Genomic DNA, 19,579 nt, shown 5'->3' with positions numbered 1-19,579 from the left:
GCATTTTTCAACGAGCGGCTCGGCGGTAGCCGCCCCTTCTCCGCCCCTGTCACCCGGCCACACAGCTCATATTCCGGGCAGTGATTGGTGTGGGTGTGATTGGTGCCCTTTGGGATCAATCAACCACACCTCTTCGCCATCTCCCTGTGTAATTGGTGAGAAGGGCAGAGGGTGGCCACACCACGCGCCCTTTGATTTTATTGGTTCGTCTCTGGGACGGGGGCAACTATATTAGTCCAATCTGCGGTTTGAGAAGGTGGGACGTACTGGCCACCACTTGAATCCAGGGAGAACCTTCTGGAACCCATGCAACGTCAAAGGCAGCCTTAAAGGAAAACTGCGCCCACCAGTTGGCTGTGACACTAGAATTTCTTTCCATTTGGAGAGTAAGAGAGGAAAGGAGAGAGAGAGTGAGAGGGAGAGAGAGAGGGATGGATGGAGAGAGAGAGAGAGAGAGAGAGAGACAGACAGACAGACAGACAGACAGACGGACGGACGGACGGACGGACAGACAGACAGAGAGAATAGTGCACTCTGGGAGGTGTAGTCCCTAGACCAGAGCCAGAAGGTCACCCGATATTAACTTTCTGCTCTTCCATCCAATTGTGAATCAACTTCTACACCTGACTTGAGTTAGTTTTACTTTGCCTTGAGCTGGAGTTGACCTGACTTGACCTAAAAATCTCAAAATATAGCTCGATGGACAATTTTAAGTACCCTTGTGGTCTTCTTGTCAATAACCTGGTACCTGTCCCCAGGCCTGGCACCTCCATGATTATTTCCAACTCCTCTTTCTTTCCTCCACATGATTCTGTCATCCTAGCTTCCAAATGAGCAGCCTCCTCTCAGTGATTTACCGGTCCCTCTTGTAATCAGTCTTATCCTCTTCTTTCCCCTTGTCTAATGTCTCTCCACTTTTGTCTTGTCCCTATAGCCTCCTGTCTGTACCCCATTATTCTCTCTCATCCTAAATCCTTCATCTACATCTGTGATCTCCTTATTATAGCTCCCCTTAAACCCTTCATCTTGGCAACCCATGACCCCCTTTCTTAACACCTTCAGCCCCTCCCTTCGTCATTAAATCATTAGATCTCAGCCCTAGTGTCCCTGATGCTTAGAGCAAGCAGGGCTGCGGAGGCGGCTGCCAGCGGAAGCCGCCGCTCCAGCAGACACGGAGCCTGGCGCCCACATTACTGTCTCCCAGGCCCATCTGTGCTGGAGGGAACGGGGGTAGGGAGGGGGTAATCTGGGGGTGAAGAGGGGGAGGGGGTTCGATGACAGAAAAAGCCTGAGAAGAAGCTCTCAGTTGCCTCCTTCTTTGCTGGTTCTCAGAGTTTAGATGCCATTGAGGTCATGTGAGCTGGTCAGAGGTGTAAACTGAGGCTTTGGCGTATTTAGGCCACAGCATAGAGCAGGAAAGGGGCTTAGGGGTCCTGGGATTGGGGTCTGCATATCCTTCATTACCTACCACCTTTCCAGTACTCACTACAGGGCTTCTAAGTAAAGAGTTACAAATTTAAAGTAAGGAAGAGAATTAGGGTAAGAAGATGATGAGAAGGGGGGGGTAGAGGGTTGAGGAGGGAGGGGAGAGAACTAGGGTAAGAAGATGATGAGAAGGGGGTAGAGGGTTGAGGAGGGAGGGGAGATGGAGTGATCAGCATGGAGGTAAAGGGGATATGGGGCTGTGGGGAGGTGGGATGGGGAATGGAGAGAGAAAGGGAAATAAGGTGGGAGGTAAAGAGCAGGGAGGGAATGAGGAGATGAAAAGGAAGAGTGAGGTCAAGGAGTAAAGGGGAGGTAGCCTGAGCAGCAAAGCCATGGGACAGGAAGAATGAAAAGGGAAGAGAGTGGCCGTGATAGAATGGAATAGCGTGGCATGGAGGTGTTGAGGGCCCCAGAACTGATGCTGGCTCCGCAGGTCGGGGGGTTTCACTCCCCCTCCTCCTGACTTGGGACAAGGGCTGTGGGAGGTTCTGCTTCTTCCTATTGCAGTTCTGGCTTTGGCCTCCCCCAGCTTTGCCTGTGCCAACATAGAGGCAGAATTTAGTCACCATCCCTTACCTGGCCCCTGTTAATGCTAAAATGTAGGCTTGGACCTTTGAGGGTCCAGGGTTGTACCCTCAGGGGTTGGTAGCCCTCTGTCTCACTGTGCTGGGCATCATATGTGTGAGGAACCATGATGCACAGTGTAGCATTGTCTGTTAGAATGTAGAGTCGGACTATTGACCTTGTGAGGTTACTTGCCACACCCATGTCTCATTTTGCTCCTTGTAAATGGGAATAGGCAACAGCAATACCTCATTGGGTTGTTGTGAATTAACACATGTAATATACTTAGTTCTAAGCTTGGCATGTAGGTAATACTCAACCAAGTTAACTCTTGGTGTTCACAGATATCTGAGTATATGAATGTGTCTACAATTGTGTGAGTCTGGGAGTTATTTATACTGTTGCATTTGTGATTCAGTTTGTGAGTGAGAGTGCATCTGTATAATCATTCTTGTATGGTAGTAAGCTTGATTCTGTGTCATTTGCCATAGGTATGTGATTTTGTGTCAGCATGCATGTGTGATTATATGGCTGTGCAGGCATGTATCTACATGACAAAGAGTTGATAGTGTGTCTGTTAAGGTGTTAACATCATGTTTGCCAGTGGATGCCCGCATCTATGAGCATGTCAGCTCCAAACACCTCCACTCACCCTCCCTCCCATGGAGACGTCATAACCCTAGGTGTCCCTCATTTCCTCACCCTGAGAGAACCGGAACCTGTGGGCAGGGGCGGGGGTGGGTGCCAGTGAGGAGGTGTTTAGACAGGAGCACATGTTCCCTCCCAGACTGTGTATGGGAGGGGGAGGCTCCTCTCTTGCACACATCCCAAAGCCTCCTGAGGAAGTGCTCTCCCCCAGCCTGTTCTCAGTTCCCTGTCTTGTCACCATGGCAGCAGTTGCCAGGGGCTCCCATGGTTGCTAAGATCTGGGTGTGGGAGGCTGCCAGGCCCTGTTGCCAGTAGAAACAGGATCCTGGAGGGAAGACTACCCCCACAGCTGCCAGCTAGCTCTATGCAGCAACTGGCTAGCTCTTCGGCCTCTTCTCTTCCCAAATTGTACCTATGATTTATATATGGTAGTACCCGAGAGGCTTTAATAGGAAGCTAGAACTACAATACTGAGATCTACTTTATAAAGAGAAAAAGGGTTCTTCAGTCTGCCCATTGCCATCTTTTAAAGTTAGCAGGTATTTTGAAATAGCAACTCCTTGTTCTGCCCCTCATCCCTTCTACTTCTCCCTTGGACAGTATTCCTGTTTGATTTCTCCAGTGACTGGATGCTCATTACCTGATACTTCCATGTAGTCCTGGGAATGCTACGTTAACCTATTACTTTGAATGCAGACTGATTCCTTTCTATGGCCAGACCCTTGGCATCTCACCTGATACATACGTCATGCTGATATCTGAGTCTAGTATTAGTCCCACAGTGAGTGCAAACTTTGGCATCAATTGAGACACTGACTCTGGTTAGATTCCTGGTCAAAACGGTTCCCCCAATTCAGCCTTAGCCTAAGCCCCTTTTCCTAGGCATGACTAAACCCTGATGTTGATACCAGATCCTTGAAGTCATCATAAGATTCAATTCTGATTTTCAGGCTGAGTACTGACTAGGGGTCTAACTCACTGTTAACTTGTTGGCTTCTTCCATGTTCTGAATCTACACTAATTAGAACCATTTTATTTAAAGGGGTTACTTTTTGCTTTGGAATGAGACAGCAGTGCTAGGGATGACCAGCAGAGGGCAAACAACATCAGGTTCCACGGGCAAACTTCCAAAAACTCACCTGTGAACTAATGAAATTGAAATTCTCAAGTTTTAAATGCCAAAACCTTAGGGTCATGTATTTTCTTTTTCTTTTATCAGTTGTAGGGCTTGAACTCAGAGCCTGGGCACTGTCCCAGAACTTTTCTGCTCAAGGCTAGTGTTCTACCACTTTGAGCCACGGTGACACTTCTGGTTTTCTGGTGATTAATTGGAGATAAGAGTCTCACAGAGTTTCTTGCCTGGGCAGGCTTTAAACTGTGATCCTCAGATCTTAGCCTCCTGAGTAGTTAGGCTTACAGGCATGAGCCACCAGTGCCAGGCTATGTGTTTCCTAAAGCTATAAGTTTTCTCCTTGTAGCTTATACCAGCTCAGGGCTAGAAATGGGTGAGGAGGTGCTTACTTGTTGATTGGGATCTCAGATCTCAAGAAGACTTCATATTTGGTAATGTATCTAATTTCCAACTCAACAGTTCTGTCACACGAATATACAGCCTCACGCCTCTCCTTGGCATCTAGTTTTTGTTTTTTGTTTGTTTTTGCTCCATTAAGCAGAAATCTGCCTTTCTATAGTATCCACCTTCCATCTTAGTGCTGGACACATTAACCTCATGAGCCCCATCTACCAAATGTTGGGCATTTGTATCCCTTATGCCTGTGATCTCAGGAGTCATACCTTTATGAGTTTCCCCAATGCTGTATTTGAATCTAGCCACTAGGATCATGTTTCTTTCACAGGTTTTGGTTTGTGGTGCCTGACACTAGTTTTTCTCAGGAGTGCTGGTGTAGCTATAAACAAGACAAACTGCTTTTCTTCTCTGATGCTGAACTTCTTTTCTTGTAGTCACAGATTACATCGATTCACTTTCTGGTAGCCACCTCATGCAGTTCACTTAAACAACTCTCTCTCTCTCTCTCTCTCTCTCTCCTCTCTTTCCTTCTCCCTTCCTCTCTCTCTCTCCTGAATGACCAAATCACCTGCTATAATTTTGAAAGACAAAAAATATTTGAAATAAATCAAGTAAAAGGGGCTGGGAAGTTGGCTCAGTGGTAGAGCGCTTGCCTTGCATGCCTGAGGCCCTGAGTTTGATTCCTCAGCACCACATAAGCAAAAAGAAAAAAGCCAGAAGTGGCGCTGTGGCTCAAGTGGTAGGGTGCTAGCCTTGAGCTGAAGAGCTGAGGGACAGCACCCAGGCCCAGAGTTCAGGCCCCACGACTGGACCCCCCACCAAAAAATAAATTAAGTAAAAAACATTTTGATGATACCATCTGAATTTTAGGGCAAGCTTGGAAATCTCTGCACTTGATGTTTACATAAGAGACAAAGAAGGACTGAAAGTCTCTCCTGGCTTGTCCTGTGACTTCAGCACTGTGGACAGAGGCCACTTGGTGGTACCCCTGCAAAGCCTGCGACTGTGGATTGTAAAAGATGACACAATATCAGATGGAAGAGAAATCTTGCTGCTCACCCAGGTCCTCCCTTCTCCTTTTACCAGTCTCATTCTATCCTCACTCAACTACTAGTTTAGAGGGCAAAAAGGACAGGGATTGTTCTTCAGATTTTTATGGATGAAACACAGGTTCAGCAAGGTCAAACTCTAAGCAACCCTTGAAATAAATAGGGTGGAGAGAGAACATGAATGTCTCCATTTTAGAAAATTTAGCAGCCACTGTCTCCTTTTGGGGAATTATTTTCCCTAAAGTGAATGCACTTGAACCAGGGAAGGAGAGAATGTGTGGAAGTGTGTGTAGCTGAGACTCCAGGCTAGCTTTGCTGGACATCGTAGTTGATGGAAGGAATGGTGCTAGGAGAAACTAAAGCTTCAGTCAGGATGCTGAGGGTAGGGAAACCTTGTTCTTGTCCACCAAGGTTCATGCCTCTGTTTTCTACCCCACTGCACTAAACCTATAGACAAGGAGAAAGGGCCAGTGTAAAGTCATTGAGCTATCTCTGAGTCTGATTGGTTCCCCAACCCACATGAAAAAACCCCAGGGAGGAGAGCTTTGAGAGCTCAGGGAGCAAGTGGGGTAAGTTGTGCATTTAGTACATCATCTAGGATGACTACAGACCTCAACACCTGTTTAGGTCTTTTCCCAAAGTGGAAGGGGAGGTGCTAGACCACCTGCAACAGTTCCCTTAAGGTGTACTTTGACAGGCAGCACAACGAAGTGACAAAGCACATGGGTGCTGAAGGCAAACTAGCTAGTTCCCTCCCTTTCTAGATGTGAAGATATGGCACTGGGAAATACAGCATCTGTTCCTCATCCAAGGAATGTAGCCTTGATTACTTTTCTTACCTGTAATACAAATCTGATAGGTTTTTCCATTCCAGGTTTTTAGTGCTAAAGTTTGAACCCAGGGCTTTGTGCATGCTGTACAACTGAGCTACACCTCAAGATTCCTCTTAGGGTTGAAGTTTATTTATATGAAGCACTAAGGACTTCTTAATGCATAATAAGTGCTCCAAAATATTCACAATTACTTGTATTTGGGACATCTGTCACTTTGGAGGTTGTGTCAGATCCATATTCTGTGTGTGTGTGTGTGTTATACTGGGCCTTGAACTCAGGGACTTGTGCTTTTACTTGGTTTGCTTGCCCATGGCTGGTGCTCTACCTCTTGTGCCACACCCCTGGTCTAGATCTATAGCTTAGAAGTGCTTCTGCTACAGGGTCTGGCTGTTCTCATCAAATAAAGCCATGAAAGGGGATTTCATAGTCCTCCAAATGAGTTTCCGGACCTACTATATCATTGTAAAACAATTGTGAAAATGGGGAGGAAACTCTCAGGCTAAGGAACTCCTAGACTAGGAGAAAAAAGTCCACTAGTGTCCCTATTTTGCAGCTCATCAGGAACCGGAAGAAGTGTCTAAAACAGCTCCTAAGGATTCTTTTAACTCCAATTTTCTGCATGCTGAGCAAAAAATTTTTCTATTTCTCTATACTTTAACTGTTTTACTAAAACAAAACCTTGCTAAAACTTAAAAAACCATCTGGCCCTTGGTGAGGAGAGGGACAATACATTGCAAATGCACTGGGAAACCTCTTCCTCAGTTTAACAGCTATGACCCCTTCCTTAAGAGCCCCTCACTTTCTGTACCTGTGGTTGATACAAAGATAGCTGAAACTTTATCTGTATGTGTGGTGCCCCCTAGACACAGCTATCACCTGACTCTTAGGAAGGGCAGGGTCAAGAAAGTTCTAGAAAGAGAGCCACAGTTGCATTATGTCCTTGGATGCCACAGTGGCCTGACTTATCTGCAGACCCAGAAATGAGCCAATGAAGGAAAACCACAGAAAAATCAGAAATAGCATCACAATCTCTTTATTATGATTTCTGCTATGCCCAGCCTCTGGGAGCTCCTTCTTGGAGTACAGTGAAGGCTGAGCCACAGGGAGGAACATGCAGCTGTAGATGAGACAGGCATGGGGACATTCCCCTCGGCTTTCTGTCCTTACCTTCTGCAGAAAAGTACATGGGAAGGGCCTGAGAAACCAGAGGGCAGGAGATTCTCCCTGTTATTTGAGCATTCTCAGCTCCACCTACCCCAGCATGTGCTTGACTGGAAGACAGGTCATAGCTATCCCACAACAACTAGAAGTTAAGTCTGAAGGCCTTTGTTCATCCTGGGTATGGAAAGACCAATCCAATGACATACAAGCTGGAATATGATTGAGCTGATTAGTCATTAGTCCAGATGAGAAATGACCCTCTTTTCCATGCTTTGCATCACTCCCAGAAGGAAGTAACTTTTCCTTAGTGTTGGTCTATAACCTGTTCATTTTTCTTTTTTTTTTTTCAGGGTTGCCAAAAATAGGGGTAGCAAGAAAGCAACAGTGGAGAACTGCCCATCTAATTTCAGGATTAGGCTGTTAGGAATCAGCATGATACACCGGTAACATTCACTCAAGGAAATCTATGTTTTCTGGACTTAGCCAGTGGCCCAGACAAATATCCTAGGCAAATTCAAACTAAATGGCAAGGAGAAAGTACCAGTTTTATTCCACTGTTACTAGTGGGTTAAAAAGGGACGATTATTACAGGATGTCCTGAAATTCTGGCATGAAGGCTGTTCTGCCTTCCAATGCCAAGTACAGACCTGTCATGCACGACATATGACATTTTAACCAACAATGGATCGAATTTGATGTAGTCCCACCACAGCTGTGTTAGTATTGTGTAACTACATGCTATGATATTTGAACTATGAAGAAATTGCCTAATGACACAGTTCTCAGACTATATCACAGATTAGGTAGTGCATGGCTATGTATCTGCCTCTACCCTGCTGGTCTGAGGGGGACATACCTGGAGGAACATTAAAGCTTGCTACTAGTTTTGTGCTGCCTATGTTATTCTTGGCTCTGGAGTGGTCCTGGCTGACCTTGTCCCTTCTCAACGGCTTCTGCTGAACCTCTTAGCTTTAGGGCTTCTTGGCACCAGTCCCATTTAACTGTGATGCCTGCAACAGCTGAAGTTGTGCTTTGAGCTAAGAGGCACAGACACACTCTTGGGGCTTACTCCCCAGTAGAAGTGCCCTCTTTCCAGGCAGTTTGATTCTGTGCTTTCTATATTGGTGATAGAAGTGGGGGGAACCCCAAGAATTGGCCACTTAACCTAGGCCAGGATGACCTCCTATAGGGAGCACCATGGCCAGAGATAAGCAGGTGTCTGCCCTGCCAGCCCACTGCTTGGGTGGAGGGTAGAAAGAGGCAATATTTTCATGGCTTCTGCTACAGCTATCCTCAAAGGAAGAGCACTTGAGAGCTGGATCAGTACTTAGGAGTGGGAAAACTGGGGTACCATGCTCAAATGTTCTGTTGGGAAGGATGATCTCAGGAGAGGAAGCCAAGGGGCAGACCTGGAGAAGTAATGTGGCCACAGCAGCTCCCTCAGTGACCCTGTCCCTGCAATCTGTCATGCCATGCAGATACACTTTATTTAATCTGAATGAGAAGAAGATGGGCATGAAAAAATAGGCTTATGGTAAGAGGTCTTGAGAGGAGTCTACGTGTAACCCAAGTCTCCATTGATTGGAGGTTGAGGCAAGTGGTGCTTGGGAAAGCACTGATCTCAATTTTCAGCAGCCAAGAGGAAAAGACTGACGATTTTTCTCATACTCTATTATAGCCAGTCATTAATTTTTGTACTTGGCAGAATTTCAGACAGACACAGTGATGGAGAGGCTTACAAAGGGATAGGCCCAACTAGGTTCATAAAAGTGTATATCCATTAATACTGCATAGGGGCTTCAGGATTAGGACATGGCAAAGGGAAATTCTAGAAAAGGGGTTAGGTGGTATTTCTGCAGCTCTGGGGAGCAATGGCCCTCCTTTTGACAAAAGCTAAATGTTTATAGAGAAAAGACTGGCTGATCCTCTGTGCTTTTCTGATTTCTAGCACTGTTGTGCATCGAGAACTCCATTCTTTGCTGATGGCAGTGTCCCCTGAACCTTTTGCAGCACTCCAGGAAGCTTTCTGCACTGGGAAGAGAGACAGGTGATGCCAAGTAGCCTTGCTTCCATTATTGAAGAACTCCAGGGCCTACTCTTCAGGGCCTGGGACACAGCCAGCCTGATCCAGTCTACAGTATACCACCACTCACCCTCAGAGAACTAGAAGCAGCAGTTCCAGAGCAATAGACATCACCTTGGTCTATGAAGTATCAAGGAGCAAGAAGGATTTTAGTCCCTGTGACTGATGTAAAGGCAGGACTGATGTAAAGCCCAGAGATTGACTGTATTCAAAATGTCTTGTCTGTGAGATCCAGGACCCCATTGTCACTGGTATGGAGGGAGACTTATCAGGACTGTGATACCAGAGCCCTGGTATATAATATGATTTAGTCTTCTCAGTATACAACTCCAAGCCTGGCTGCTTCAGATATAGTCCTTAAACCCAGGTGCTATACGCTTTCTTTTTTCTTTTCTCTTCTTTTTCTTTTTGACTAGATTCAATAATTCCTCTTCCTCTACACACATTCACACACAGATCAATCCTGGGAGTATGGCTGAGAAGTATTTTAAAAAGTACTGCAGCCAGGCGCTGGTGGCTCATACCTGTAATTCTAGCTACTTAGAAGGCTAAGTAAGATCTGAGGATCATGGTTCAAAGCCAACCTGGGCAGGAAAGTCTAATTATCCACCAATTAACTACCAAGGAGTCAGAGGTGGAGCTGTGGTTCAAGTGGGAGATTGTTACTCTTGAGCAAAAAAGCTTAGGGACAGTGCCCAGGCCCTGAGTTCAAGCCCCAGAACTGGCACACACACACACACACACACACACACAAACAAAACAATAAAAAAAAACAAAGACAAATGAAAAAAACCCCTATGATTTAAAAATGTTCAGAGCCTTTCATATGGACCCACATTTGTCTCCTCTGCTTCACTGCAGTCCTAAATATAACGTCTCTAGCAGCTTATCACCTTGCTTTTAGGTCAGGTTGTTCCTAAAGAAGAATATATAGGGCTCTTACTCCCTATTTTCTCCGAACATCTCAACATTGAGTGGTATGCTCTTTGTTCTGTAAGTACTCAATTTAGTGCAAGTGCCTTGAGCAATGGAGATATGTTAGCTTTTGCATGGGCTGAGCCCAATGCCCTCTTTAGTAAGTCTTATTAGTCAGATCTGGCTGTGTCCAAGTCATTTAGTTGGAGACAGAAACCTAGAATGTAGACTCTGGTGTCAGGGTATACCCATACCATGCACTGACTTGAGAACTGGAGGAGAGCTGAAGCTTGCAGGTCAAGCTTGGTGTACTTTTGGCATCCTCAGCTTGACCCCAAAGTCCTCCCATGCTACACCCAGCATGGATGGGGAAGAATATGTAGTGAGCAACAAGGGAGAAGCAGCAACTGAGGCCACATCTCAGTGACAGGGAGAAAAGAACCTTCCTCTTTCTGTGAGGCTTTCCTGTGACTTCTGTGTGAGACAGTTGAGATGCAAATCCTCTTCTTAAGCTCCAGTTGTCTCCTAGCCTCATTGTCAGGATGACTGAAAGGAGCTCCTTCTTAAGGCTTCTGCAGAGCTGCTCTCTCTTGGGCTGTGGAAGAGGCTGGCTCTGTTTTTCACACCCTTTTCTGAGATGAGCTGGAACCACGAAAAGCATGATTCCTGTCCTCTCTTCTTCTCATGAAGACCTTACCTAGATTGGCTCTGTGGTGGCTGACTTCAGTGAAGCATTCAGTACGGTGGGCTGCGACTCCTGCCCCTGTATTTATTCCACTCAAGTCCCCTGGGCTTTCACCCATGAACTACGACGTGGAAAACGGGTCAAGAAGGCTCACCTTTGTTTTTGACTGTTCTGCTAAAGACTTTTGGACTTCAGGTGACTGAGCTGAGAGGTGGGTCTCTGGGTGAGGCTGCCTCTCTCTTTTCCAGTTAGGGTTCCGGAAGCTATTGCCTTTTCTGCCATTAGGAGTTAGAATTTAAATATGAGTTAAACTGCAGTGATGGTTTTTCCACTCTTTCCCCAGCACAATGTATCAGAGGAGCATACATTTACTACCAACAGTGGCTCACCACAGAGGGTTTTCAATGTGGGCAGAGGGGCCTGTCTGTATTTCCAGGAAGGAACGTGAGTCTGGTATGCTCCTTTATTAAGAATCACTTGGCCAGAATCTGATATATTTGAAACTGGAACTGGCCAATAGAAGGAATGAGTAGAGAACCACCCCCCTCATCTATACCAGAAGTTTCATAAAGGGACTTTGGTCCTTTTTTACAACTTAAAAAGAACCAGGCTTTTGAAGTCTGCATGTATGCAGACATGTGTGTGCACACATGTAGGTGAGTGGTGGCAGAGTTAGCGTGTGATGTGAGGGTGGGGGGGAGTGAGACGGTCTAGAGCAGATGCTGCACAGGCCTCAGGATTCTCTCTGTGGCAATGCACTTACTGCCTCTGTGGTGAGGGGAATGGTGATTTCAATGCCATAAAACTTAATGACAAATTAAGATACTGGCAGCGCCCCATCCCCATGAGTCTCAGTGCCAGAAGTTGGTAGAGGAAAGAAAGAAAGGAAAGAAGGGAGAAGATGCCACCATCCTTAAACAAGCCTCTCTGCGCCAGGCTATCCTGGGGGTTTCAGGTGAATGGCTGCGCTGTTGGGGCGAGCAGCTAAGATATAGATGACATTCTCTCTCAGGAAGGTGGGCCAGTCCACAGACCTGCAGGAGTAGAGAGCACATTTGTGAGGCAGAGTGTGAGACTTGGCCTAGATAAAGCTCAAGGAAGTCTTGATTCATGCCTGACTTATTGACCGTGCTACCAAGACAGTGGGTCAGCGGCTTGGCCCTTTTGAGCCTACATTTTGGAGTGCGTGCTTGCTATTTTGGAGGTGCAGAGGAGGAGTCCATTTCTTAGTTATCAGTGTATGTTAGGGAGACAGAAGATACAGCCAGTCAGGTAAGAAGGTTCCACTCACCTGGACTCCTGTTCTGCAGGCAGCATGACCTTATCTTGATTCTTACTGCTGCTGGCTGGGCTGCTATCTGCTATGGGGCCCACATGGCTGATGCTGTTGGGCACAAGGATGTGGTTAGGAGTAGGGCAGTGAAAGGCTTAACCCTTCCCAAATTTTAGTGAACCTATAGCTCTGAATATATGTGTTCAGGGTCTTTGACACCGAGCAACAGAATTTAGAGTAGAGGCGCCTTATGTCTTGGCTAACAGGAATAGTGCTCTGCCTGATGCACGGAGGAATCTTCTGGCTGTTCACAAAGGCGTCTTTCACACTCAGAATTACCAGCATGCAAACAGGAGGAGGAAGGCTGAGTGGGGAAGGGACTGCTAAGGAGCACACCTGACAGTGCAAGAAGGAGCTTTTGTGGGACGTTTGCAGAACCAAGAGTGCTGGGCGCGGCGGCATTCTGCCTCACTGATGGCATTTCCACGGCTCTGTGCCAGGAAGGTGGCACGGGCTCGTTCCCGCTCCTTGACTGTCAGAAGCCTTAACAGAGAATTCTGGAGAAGACAGAAGTTAAGATCTTGAAGGTGAAAATATCTTGTAAACCGTTAAGCTTTAGAGACTCTGACTTCTATTTACCTAACCACTGCTACCTCCCTCAGAAGTCCCCAGAGCCTTCTTGGTAGCGCCAGCATTTTCAAGGGAGTCCAGTGCAAGCTAGTCTTCGTCAGGCAGTTTCCCCAGCCAGGGCACTGATCATCTGTCACTGAGTAGAACTTAATCCCAATTCCTAATACCCGCTCTTGTTTATATAGTTCCCAGGACTCCACCAACCTGCCCAGCATGCTTCCCAGGCCTCTGTCACCCAGTAACCCATGGACCTTCACCCCAGCTGCCCCTCACCTGGGGACGCAATCGCTGCAGAAGTAGGAGGGACTCATGGCACAAGAAGTCAGACCACTCTATGTGGCCTCGATGTTCAGGGTCCAGAGCTGCAAACTGGCGGGCTGCCTGCTCCTCTTGCTCATCACTCAGGGCCCTGTTACTGTCCCCCCGCTTTGCTGCTTGATGGCGGTAGCGCAGAAAGTCCTCCAGCATCAGGGAGCAATCTGTGGAAATCACCCTTGCTGGCCATGCCCACCCTTCCTCAACTCTGGGCACCTGTACCAACTCTGGGGCACCCTCAGTGTTTTCCACACACGTATCTCTAGTCATATAGCCAATGTAGCTCTGACTGTGGTGTGGGTGGGTAACTGATGGCCAACAACTCCAGAATACTTATTTATCCTATCCTCCCCAAATCTCAGAATATACTTTTCATGTTCATCCTTGAAAGGATGAGGGGAAAATCTGGTCCCTTGCCCTCCTGGTAAGGCCAGCCTTACCAGGGATGACTTTACACTGATGAAAGGTCTCTGTGAGGCTGTACATTTCCTCCTCAGTAAGCAGCAAGTTGAGATTGTCCTGAAAAAAAAAATAGAGCTGAGTCACACAGGAAAGAAAAGCCAAGGATCAACCGACATGGAAATTTCAATGGAAAAGCTACTCGAGATCACTGGATCCCAGCCTCCCACCCACTAGCAAGGAGACTTAGGCCCCAGAGAAGAGAAGAGACTTGTTCACTGTTTCTAACTTTGGGACAGAATCTTGCCCAGAATTCAGACATCCTGACAACTGCTGGGTCTCTGGCCTAAGGATTGCTTGAAAGTGCCTTAGGAACCTGCTGCAGGGGACAGGGACTACTGAGTAGGCAAGGTTGTAAAACTCCTCTCCATCAACCAGGGCAACTTCATCTTCATTCATTGTTATGTACCTGGCTTCTGTCTTGGTGCTCAAAGAGTATTTTAGTTAAAAAATTAATTCTAAGTTGGACACTGCTGGTAGCTCATGCCTATAATCATAGCTATTCAGAAGATGCAGATCTGAGGGTCAAGGTCTGAAGCCAGCACAGGTAGCAAATCCCCAAGACTTTTATCTTGATTCAATAGCAAGAAGCCAGTAGTGGAGGTGTAGCTCAAGTGGTAGAGCTCCAGCACTTGAGAGGCAAAATCTAAGCAAAAGCAGAAGGCCCTGAGTTCAAGCTTCCAGTACTGGCACAAAACAAACTAGAAAAAGGTGAAAAAGAAGAGCAGTAGAAGCGGCCTGATTGTGAAAGGAAGGAAAGAAGGAAGAAGCCTTTGTAAAAAGCCTAGTGGAGTGGTGGGAAAGATGCAGGATTCTAGCAGGAAGCCCAGAGGGAACAGTGTATTTCTGGGGGATAGGAAGGATATGTCTGTAACTCAGTCTCACAATGGTAGCACACTGAAGAGCAGAGTTTCTGTGAGATAAAAGGTTGGCATCCCAGGACAAGGGGTGATTGATACTAGAAAATGTCATCTGTAGAGCAGGATTTGCTGTGGTGTACTCTAGGAAGAAATGTTTAAGTATCTGAAAATAATTGTCTAGATTTCATTTTAATGGGCAAGCCACAGGGAAAGAGTTAGAAAGTAGTAAATTTCTGGGTTTTTCTAACAGACAGAAGGAAGAAGAAGGAGGTCATTAGATGCTCTTTACACTGAAATCAGAAGAGCTATGCACGATAATAGATAAAAAAAATACCTACATTTCCTTCAGGTAAGATAAGAAATGATTATGTATCTGGCTTTCAATGAAACCTTAGATTCTGTCCTCTGTTAAAAGTTGGAAGGATGGGGCTGGGAAGGTGGCTCAGCAGTAGAGTGCTTGCCTCGCATGCATGAGGCCCTGGGTTCGATTCCTCAGCACCACATAAGCAGAAAAAAAAAAAGCTGGAATTGGCGCTGTTGTTCAAGTTGTAGAATGCTAGCCTTGAGCTGAAGAGCTGAGGGACAGCACCCAGGCCCAGAGTTCAGGCCTCATGAAAAACAAGCAAACAAAAAAAGTTGGAAGGTGTTTATATATAATTTGAAAAGTTCTGAATCAAAGCTTAAAGATCACTTCAGGAAGCTGGGTGCTGGTGGCTCATGCCTGTAATTCTTGCTATTCAGGAGGCTAAGGATCATGGTTCAAAGTCAGCCCAGGCAAGAAAATCCAGTAAGACTCTTATCTCCAATTAACCACCAGAAAACAGGAAGTAGAGCAACAGTCCAAAGTGGTAAAGCACTAGCCTTGAGCAGAAAAGCCCAGGGACAGCTCCCAGGCCCTGAGTTCAAGCCCTGTAACTAACTAACAACAACAAATCACTTCAGAGATAAACAGCAAATGCTTCTAAAGGCAAGTAGGGATCAGGATGGACTCTATTCCCATTTGAAGCAAGTTGGTTAGGACTTCAGGTTGGTTTCTCAGCTGAGTACAGTGAATGACAACTACAGGGCTGTTAGAGAAAACACTGTTCTAAGCAGAATTACTTTTGAGCAAGTAGGCCCCATTCTATCCAGTGTACTCCCCCGCCCCCTTCACTTCATGGTTCTCAACTGGGGATGATTTTTCTGTCTCCACAATTCATCTAGGAATGTCTGGAGACATTTTTGGGTGTGTGATATTGGCATTGGCATCTAGTATTATAAAGACCAGAAATGCTGCTAAACATCATATTATGCACCTTGCTCCCCAGAAGATAGATCTATCTAAACCTAAATGTCAATAGAACTGAGTTGAGAAACCCATCTTAATTCTAGGGCCCTAGAACACATTAGAGCAGGTGTTATAAGACTGGGCCTCCAAGAAAAGTGAGAAGTACTCTGCCGTGCAACAGCCCACTGTCCCGAAATCCAGGCTCACACAATAGTAGCAGCTCCAGCCTGTTTCGGTGTGAGCCATCTCCATCACCTCCGCTGCACGGTCTCCTTTGATATAGCCCATGCGGCGTAGGCAGCCATCATGGAAAACTCTGGTGCAGACTCTGCATGAAAAGAGGCTCTCAGCTGTCCAGACCTCGCAGATATCACACATTTCATCATTGACAACCTGGTGAAAGATGGCAGAAGTAAATAGGGATGGGAAAGTCAGGGAACAAGAATCTATGGCCAGTTAACATAGAGCTACTTACATGGGAATGAACCTCCCTGAAATAGCCTAGAGGAATAGTTTCAACTGAAGTAATGTTAAAATGACAGTTTTCTTCCTAGTGGACATAAACCAGATGGCTCTTCTAGCTGCTCAGGCCCTTCTAGTGCATCTCAGGCATTGTAGTACATTTAGCGTTTCTAGTTTCTTAGCACCAATATGAACCCCCAATGTGACCTGCCTAAATTCCCTCTTAAATTTCCAACCACCTCAACTATCTGTAGTTGAGCATCCATGGATGGGAAAGTCAGCAGAAGACCTACCACATTATCATTTTTTTTTTCTGTCGGTCTTAGGGCTTGAACTCTGGGTCTGGGCACTGTCCCTCAGCTCTTCAGCTCAAGGCTAATGCTCTACCACTTGAGCCACAGCGCCACTTCTGGTTTTCTGGTGGTTTATTGGAGATAAAAGACTCATGGACTTTCCTGCCGCAATCCTCAGATCTTAGCTTCCTTAGTAGCTAGGATTACAGGTGTGAGCCACCATGCCGGACAAATGTTATCATTCTTAATTACCCACCACCCCACGGGACTTTCACTATAACTAATCCAAGATGTAAATAATACTCTTCTGATGGAAATGTTTTTGCAGTATTTGTACATGCAAGGCAAGCACTTTACCTGGGGGCCACATCCTCATTGCTCTTTTGGAAAACAAAACCTGAAGATTATTGGGATACACTGTATAGTGGCATACATGTGCAGAAATGTCTCAGTGAACCCCCTCATGTATGTGAATACAAAATTAAAGACTGTTCTGCATTCAACTCTGTCTTCCCACTTTTGAATTTCACCTCAACCACAATCAGCTCTCCTTGTCCTCCTGTTCCTTGATCCTCAGAAAGACTAGGAGTATAACACTTTTCTCTAACTAAACACTCACAGGCTCTCTGGGCTCCAAGACGATGTCTGCAGGCTTGTCATCATCCAGCTTCCGGGTGGGGCGGATAAAAGCAGGAGGTGTGAATCGACTGGTCCTATCAAACTCTTCAGGCTCTACTCCACGCCCATCTCTGAGCCGCTCCCAGGCTGCACGCTTGACACTGCTCTCTTCCTGGACCAATGGAGTGCCTGCCTCTGCTTCTTTCTCCTCCTGTACCTCCTGGACAGAGCCTTCCATTGTGCCACGGTGGGACCCTGATAGCTCACCCGTGCGCCGAATGGAAGGCCTGTCCCGCAGCCCATCCTTGAAGGCAGACACAGCCAGGCTCACCTTTTGTACCTGCTCTACTGTCTGCCGTTTGGACATCAACACCCCCATGGCTCTGTGGACAAAAAGAAGAGGGCACAGATTTAACCAGTGGTCCAGCAAGTTGGTCCTGTCAGTTTCAGTCATTCACCAAAAAGGCAAGGCGAGGACTATTAATGGGAGAGAGGGATGAAGAAAAGAAAGGGAGGCAGGAATGGAAAGAGCGTAAAACAGTACAAAGCCCTCTATATATGTGAAATGGCATCTGTTTTCCTTCTTATCCTAAGCCAATTTTGTCCAGGAGTCCAAGATCTCTGTTATTTTGAAATAGTTGAAGACTTCAGAGCTCGTTTCTCCTTTACTCCATGAGAGGACCCAAAGCTCAAAGCAAGCCTGTATCAACACATTTTAGACCTTCAACTGAAGGGAAGCACCTTCAGTAAGTAGTACATAGTACAGCCAATTCAGGGATGATTCTCCTTAGGCACCTGCTACTTTTTTTTTTTTGGCAGTCCTGAGGCTTGAACTCAGGGCCTAAGCTTCTTTCACTCAAGGCTAGCACTCTACCACTTCAGCCACAGCGTCACTTCTGGCTTTTTCTGTGGTACTGAGAAATTGGACCCAAGGTTTCATGCATGTCAGGCAAGCACTCTACCACTAAGCCACATTCCCAGCCCAGTGCCTGCTACTTTTTAAAGCAAGAGTGAAGAAAACCCTATTTTTAGAAGAGTATGAATCACGGAATCAAGAAACTCTGTCACCCCTAACCATGTACTTAAAGCTACATGCCTAGAGCTACATACCTACATGCCCTCTTGTCTCCTCTAATAGGTACCTATGCCACCTTGTGGGTCTCTGGCCTCTTACAAACTTCCTTCCTTCCTTCCTTCCTTCCTCCCTTCCTTCCTTTCTTGCCTTCCTTCCTTCCTGCCTTTCTCTTCCTTCCTTCCTTCCTTCCTCTCTCTTTCTCTTTCTCTCCCTTTCTCCCTCCCTCTGTCTCTTTTCTCCTTCGTTCTTTCCTTTCTGTCTCTGTCTCTCTTTTTCTTTCTTTTGTTGCCAGACCTAGGGTTTGAAGTCAGAGTTTGGGTACTGTCCCTGAGCTTTTTTGCTCAAGGGTAGCTCTTTACCACTTGAGCCACAGCTCCATTTCTGGCTTTTTGGTGGTTAACTGGCGATGAGTCTCATGGACTTTCTTGCCTGGGCTGGATTTGAATCACAATCCTCAAAGCTCAGCCTCCTGAGCCTCTGGCACTTCGTTCCATAGAACTTTTCTAAGAGTTCACTAATGTCACTACATTTTTCCAGCTTTGATTTTTCTGATTTTAACTGTTCACATGTTAAAAGGGAATGTTACTCTAGTCCTCTCCACCTGTGCAAGTTGGCTGGTGAATGCTTGTTCTAAGCAGAGCAGAGACCATTTAGCTTTGCTCAATTCATCCCAATCAAGGCTTATTGAACAGTGTTATTTATATGCAAGGCACTAACTACTCTTCATAGGAAACAGAAGACAGGAGAACAGTTGTCTCACAACTCAAGCTGTTAAAAATTGGAATTCAAAGAAGTCAAACAAAATGCTGGAAGAACCTAAAGGAGGCTGAGACTTTATTAGTAGGGGTCACAATGGAGAAGTTACCTTCAATTTGTTTTGGGAAAAAGGTGATAGTGAGAGGAGAGATAGAGACAATTAAAGGCTACTATAACACCCAGGCAAGAGGTAGAGGGTTTCAAATGAAATGATGACAGCAGGAATGATTTGTTACCATGGAAACAGAATTAAGGAATTTTACAAATAAAATGATAATTACTTTAGATGACAAAATGACAAAAGGAGAGAGGGCAGTTTTAAATTGACTAGAAGAATAGTACTGCCAGTTTCAGAAATTAGGAAATAAACACTGAGAGACAATTAAATTGGATTTTGAATGTATTAAGGATATCCCTGGCTGGGGGCTGGGAAGGTGGCTCAGTGGTAGAGTGCTTGCCTTGCATGCATGAGGCCCTGGGTTCGATTCCTCAGCACCACATAAGCAGAAGAAAAAAAAAGCCAGAAGTGGCACTGTGGCTGAAGTGGTAGAGCGCTAGCCCTGAGCTGAAGAGCTGAGGGACAGCGCCCAGGCCCAGAGTTCAGGCCCCACAACCGGACC

General features: G+C 46.1%; 1 protein-coding gene across 1 annotated transcript; it reads right to left on the bottom strand.

Moving 5' to 3' along the window:
- Window positions 1–11,888: 11,888 nt before the first annotated feature.
- On the bottom strand, window positions 11,889–17,507 carry Phf24 (PHD finger protein 24). The gene is made up of 7 exons (XM_013026626.1): window positions 17,130–17,507; window positions 15,963–16,148; window positions 13,610–13,688; window positions 13,128–13,333; window positions 12,621–12,781; window positions 12,243–12,335; window positions 11,889–11,985 (listed from the first exon to the last, which is right to left on the bottom strand). Exons 1-7 carry the CDS (start codon window positions 17,505–17,507, stop codon window positions 11,889–11,891), a joined length of 1,200 nt encoding a protein of 399 aa, XP_012882080.1.
- Window positions 17,508–19,579: the final 2,072 nt, after the last annotated feature.

This window comes from Dipodomys ordii, unplaced genomic scaffold (genome assembly GCF_000151885.1).
Source record: "Dipodomys ordii isolate 6190 unplaced genomic scaffold, Dord_2.0 Scaffold95, whole genome shotgun sequence".
Lineage (NCBI taxonomy): Eukaryota > Metazoa > Chordata > Mammalia > Rodentia > Heteromyidae > Dipodomys > Dipodomys ordii.
The sequence above is the reverse complement of the archived record's forward strand: the minus strand, read 5'-3'. Positions and strand labels throughout refer to the sequence as shown.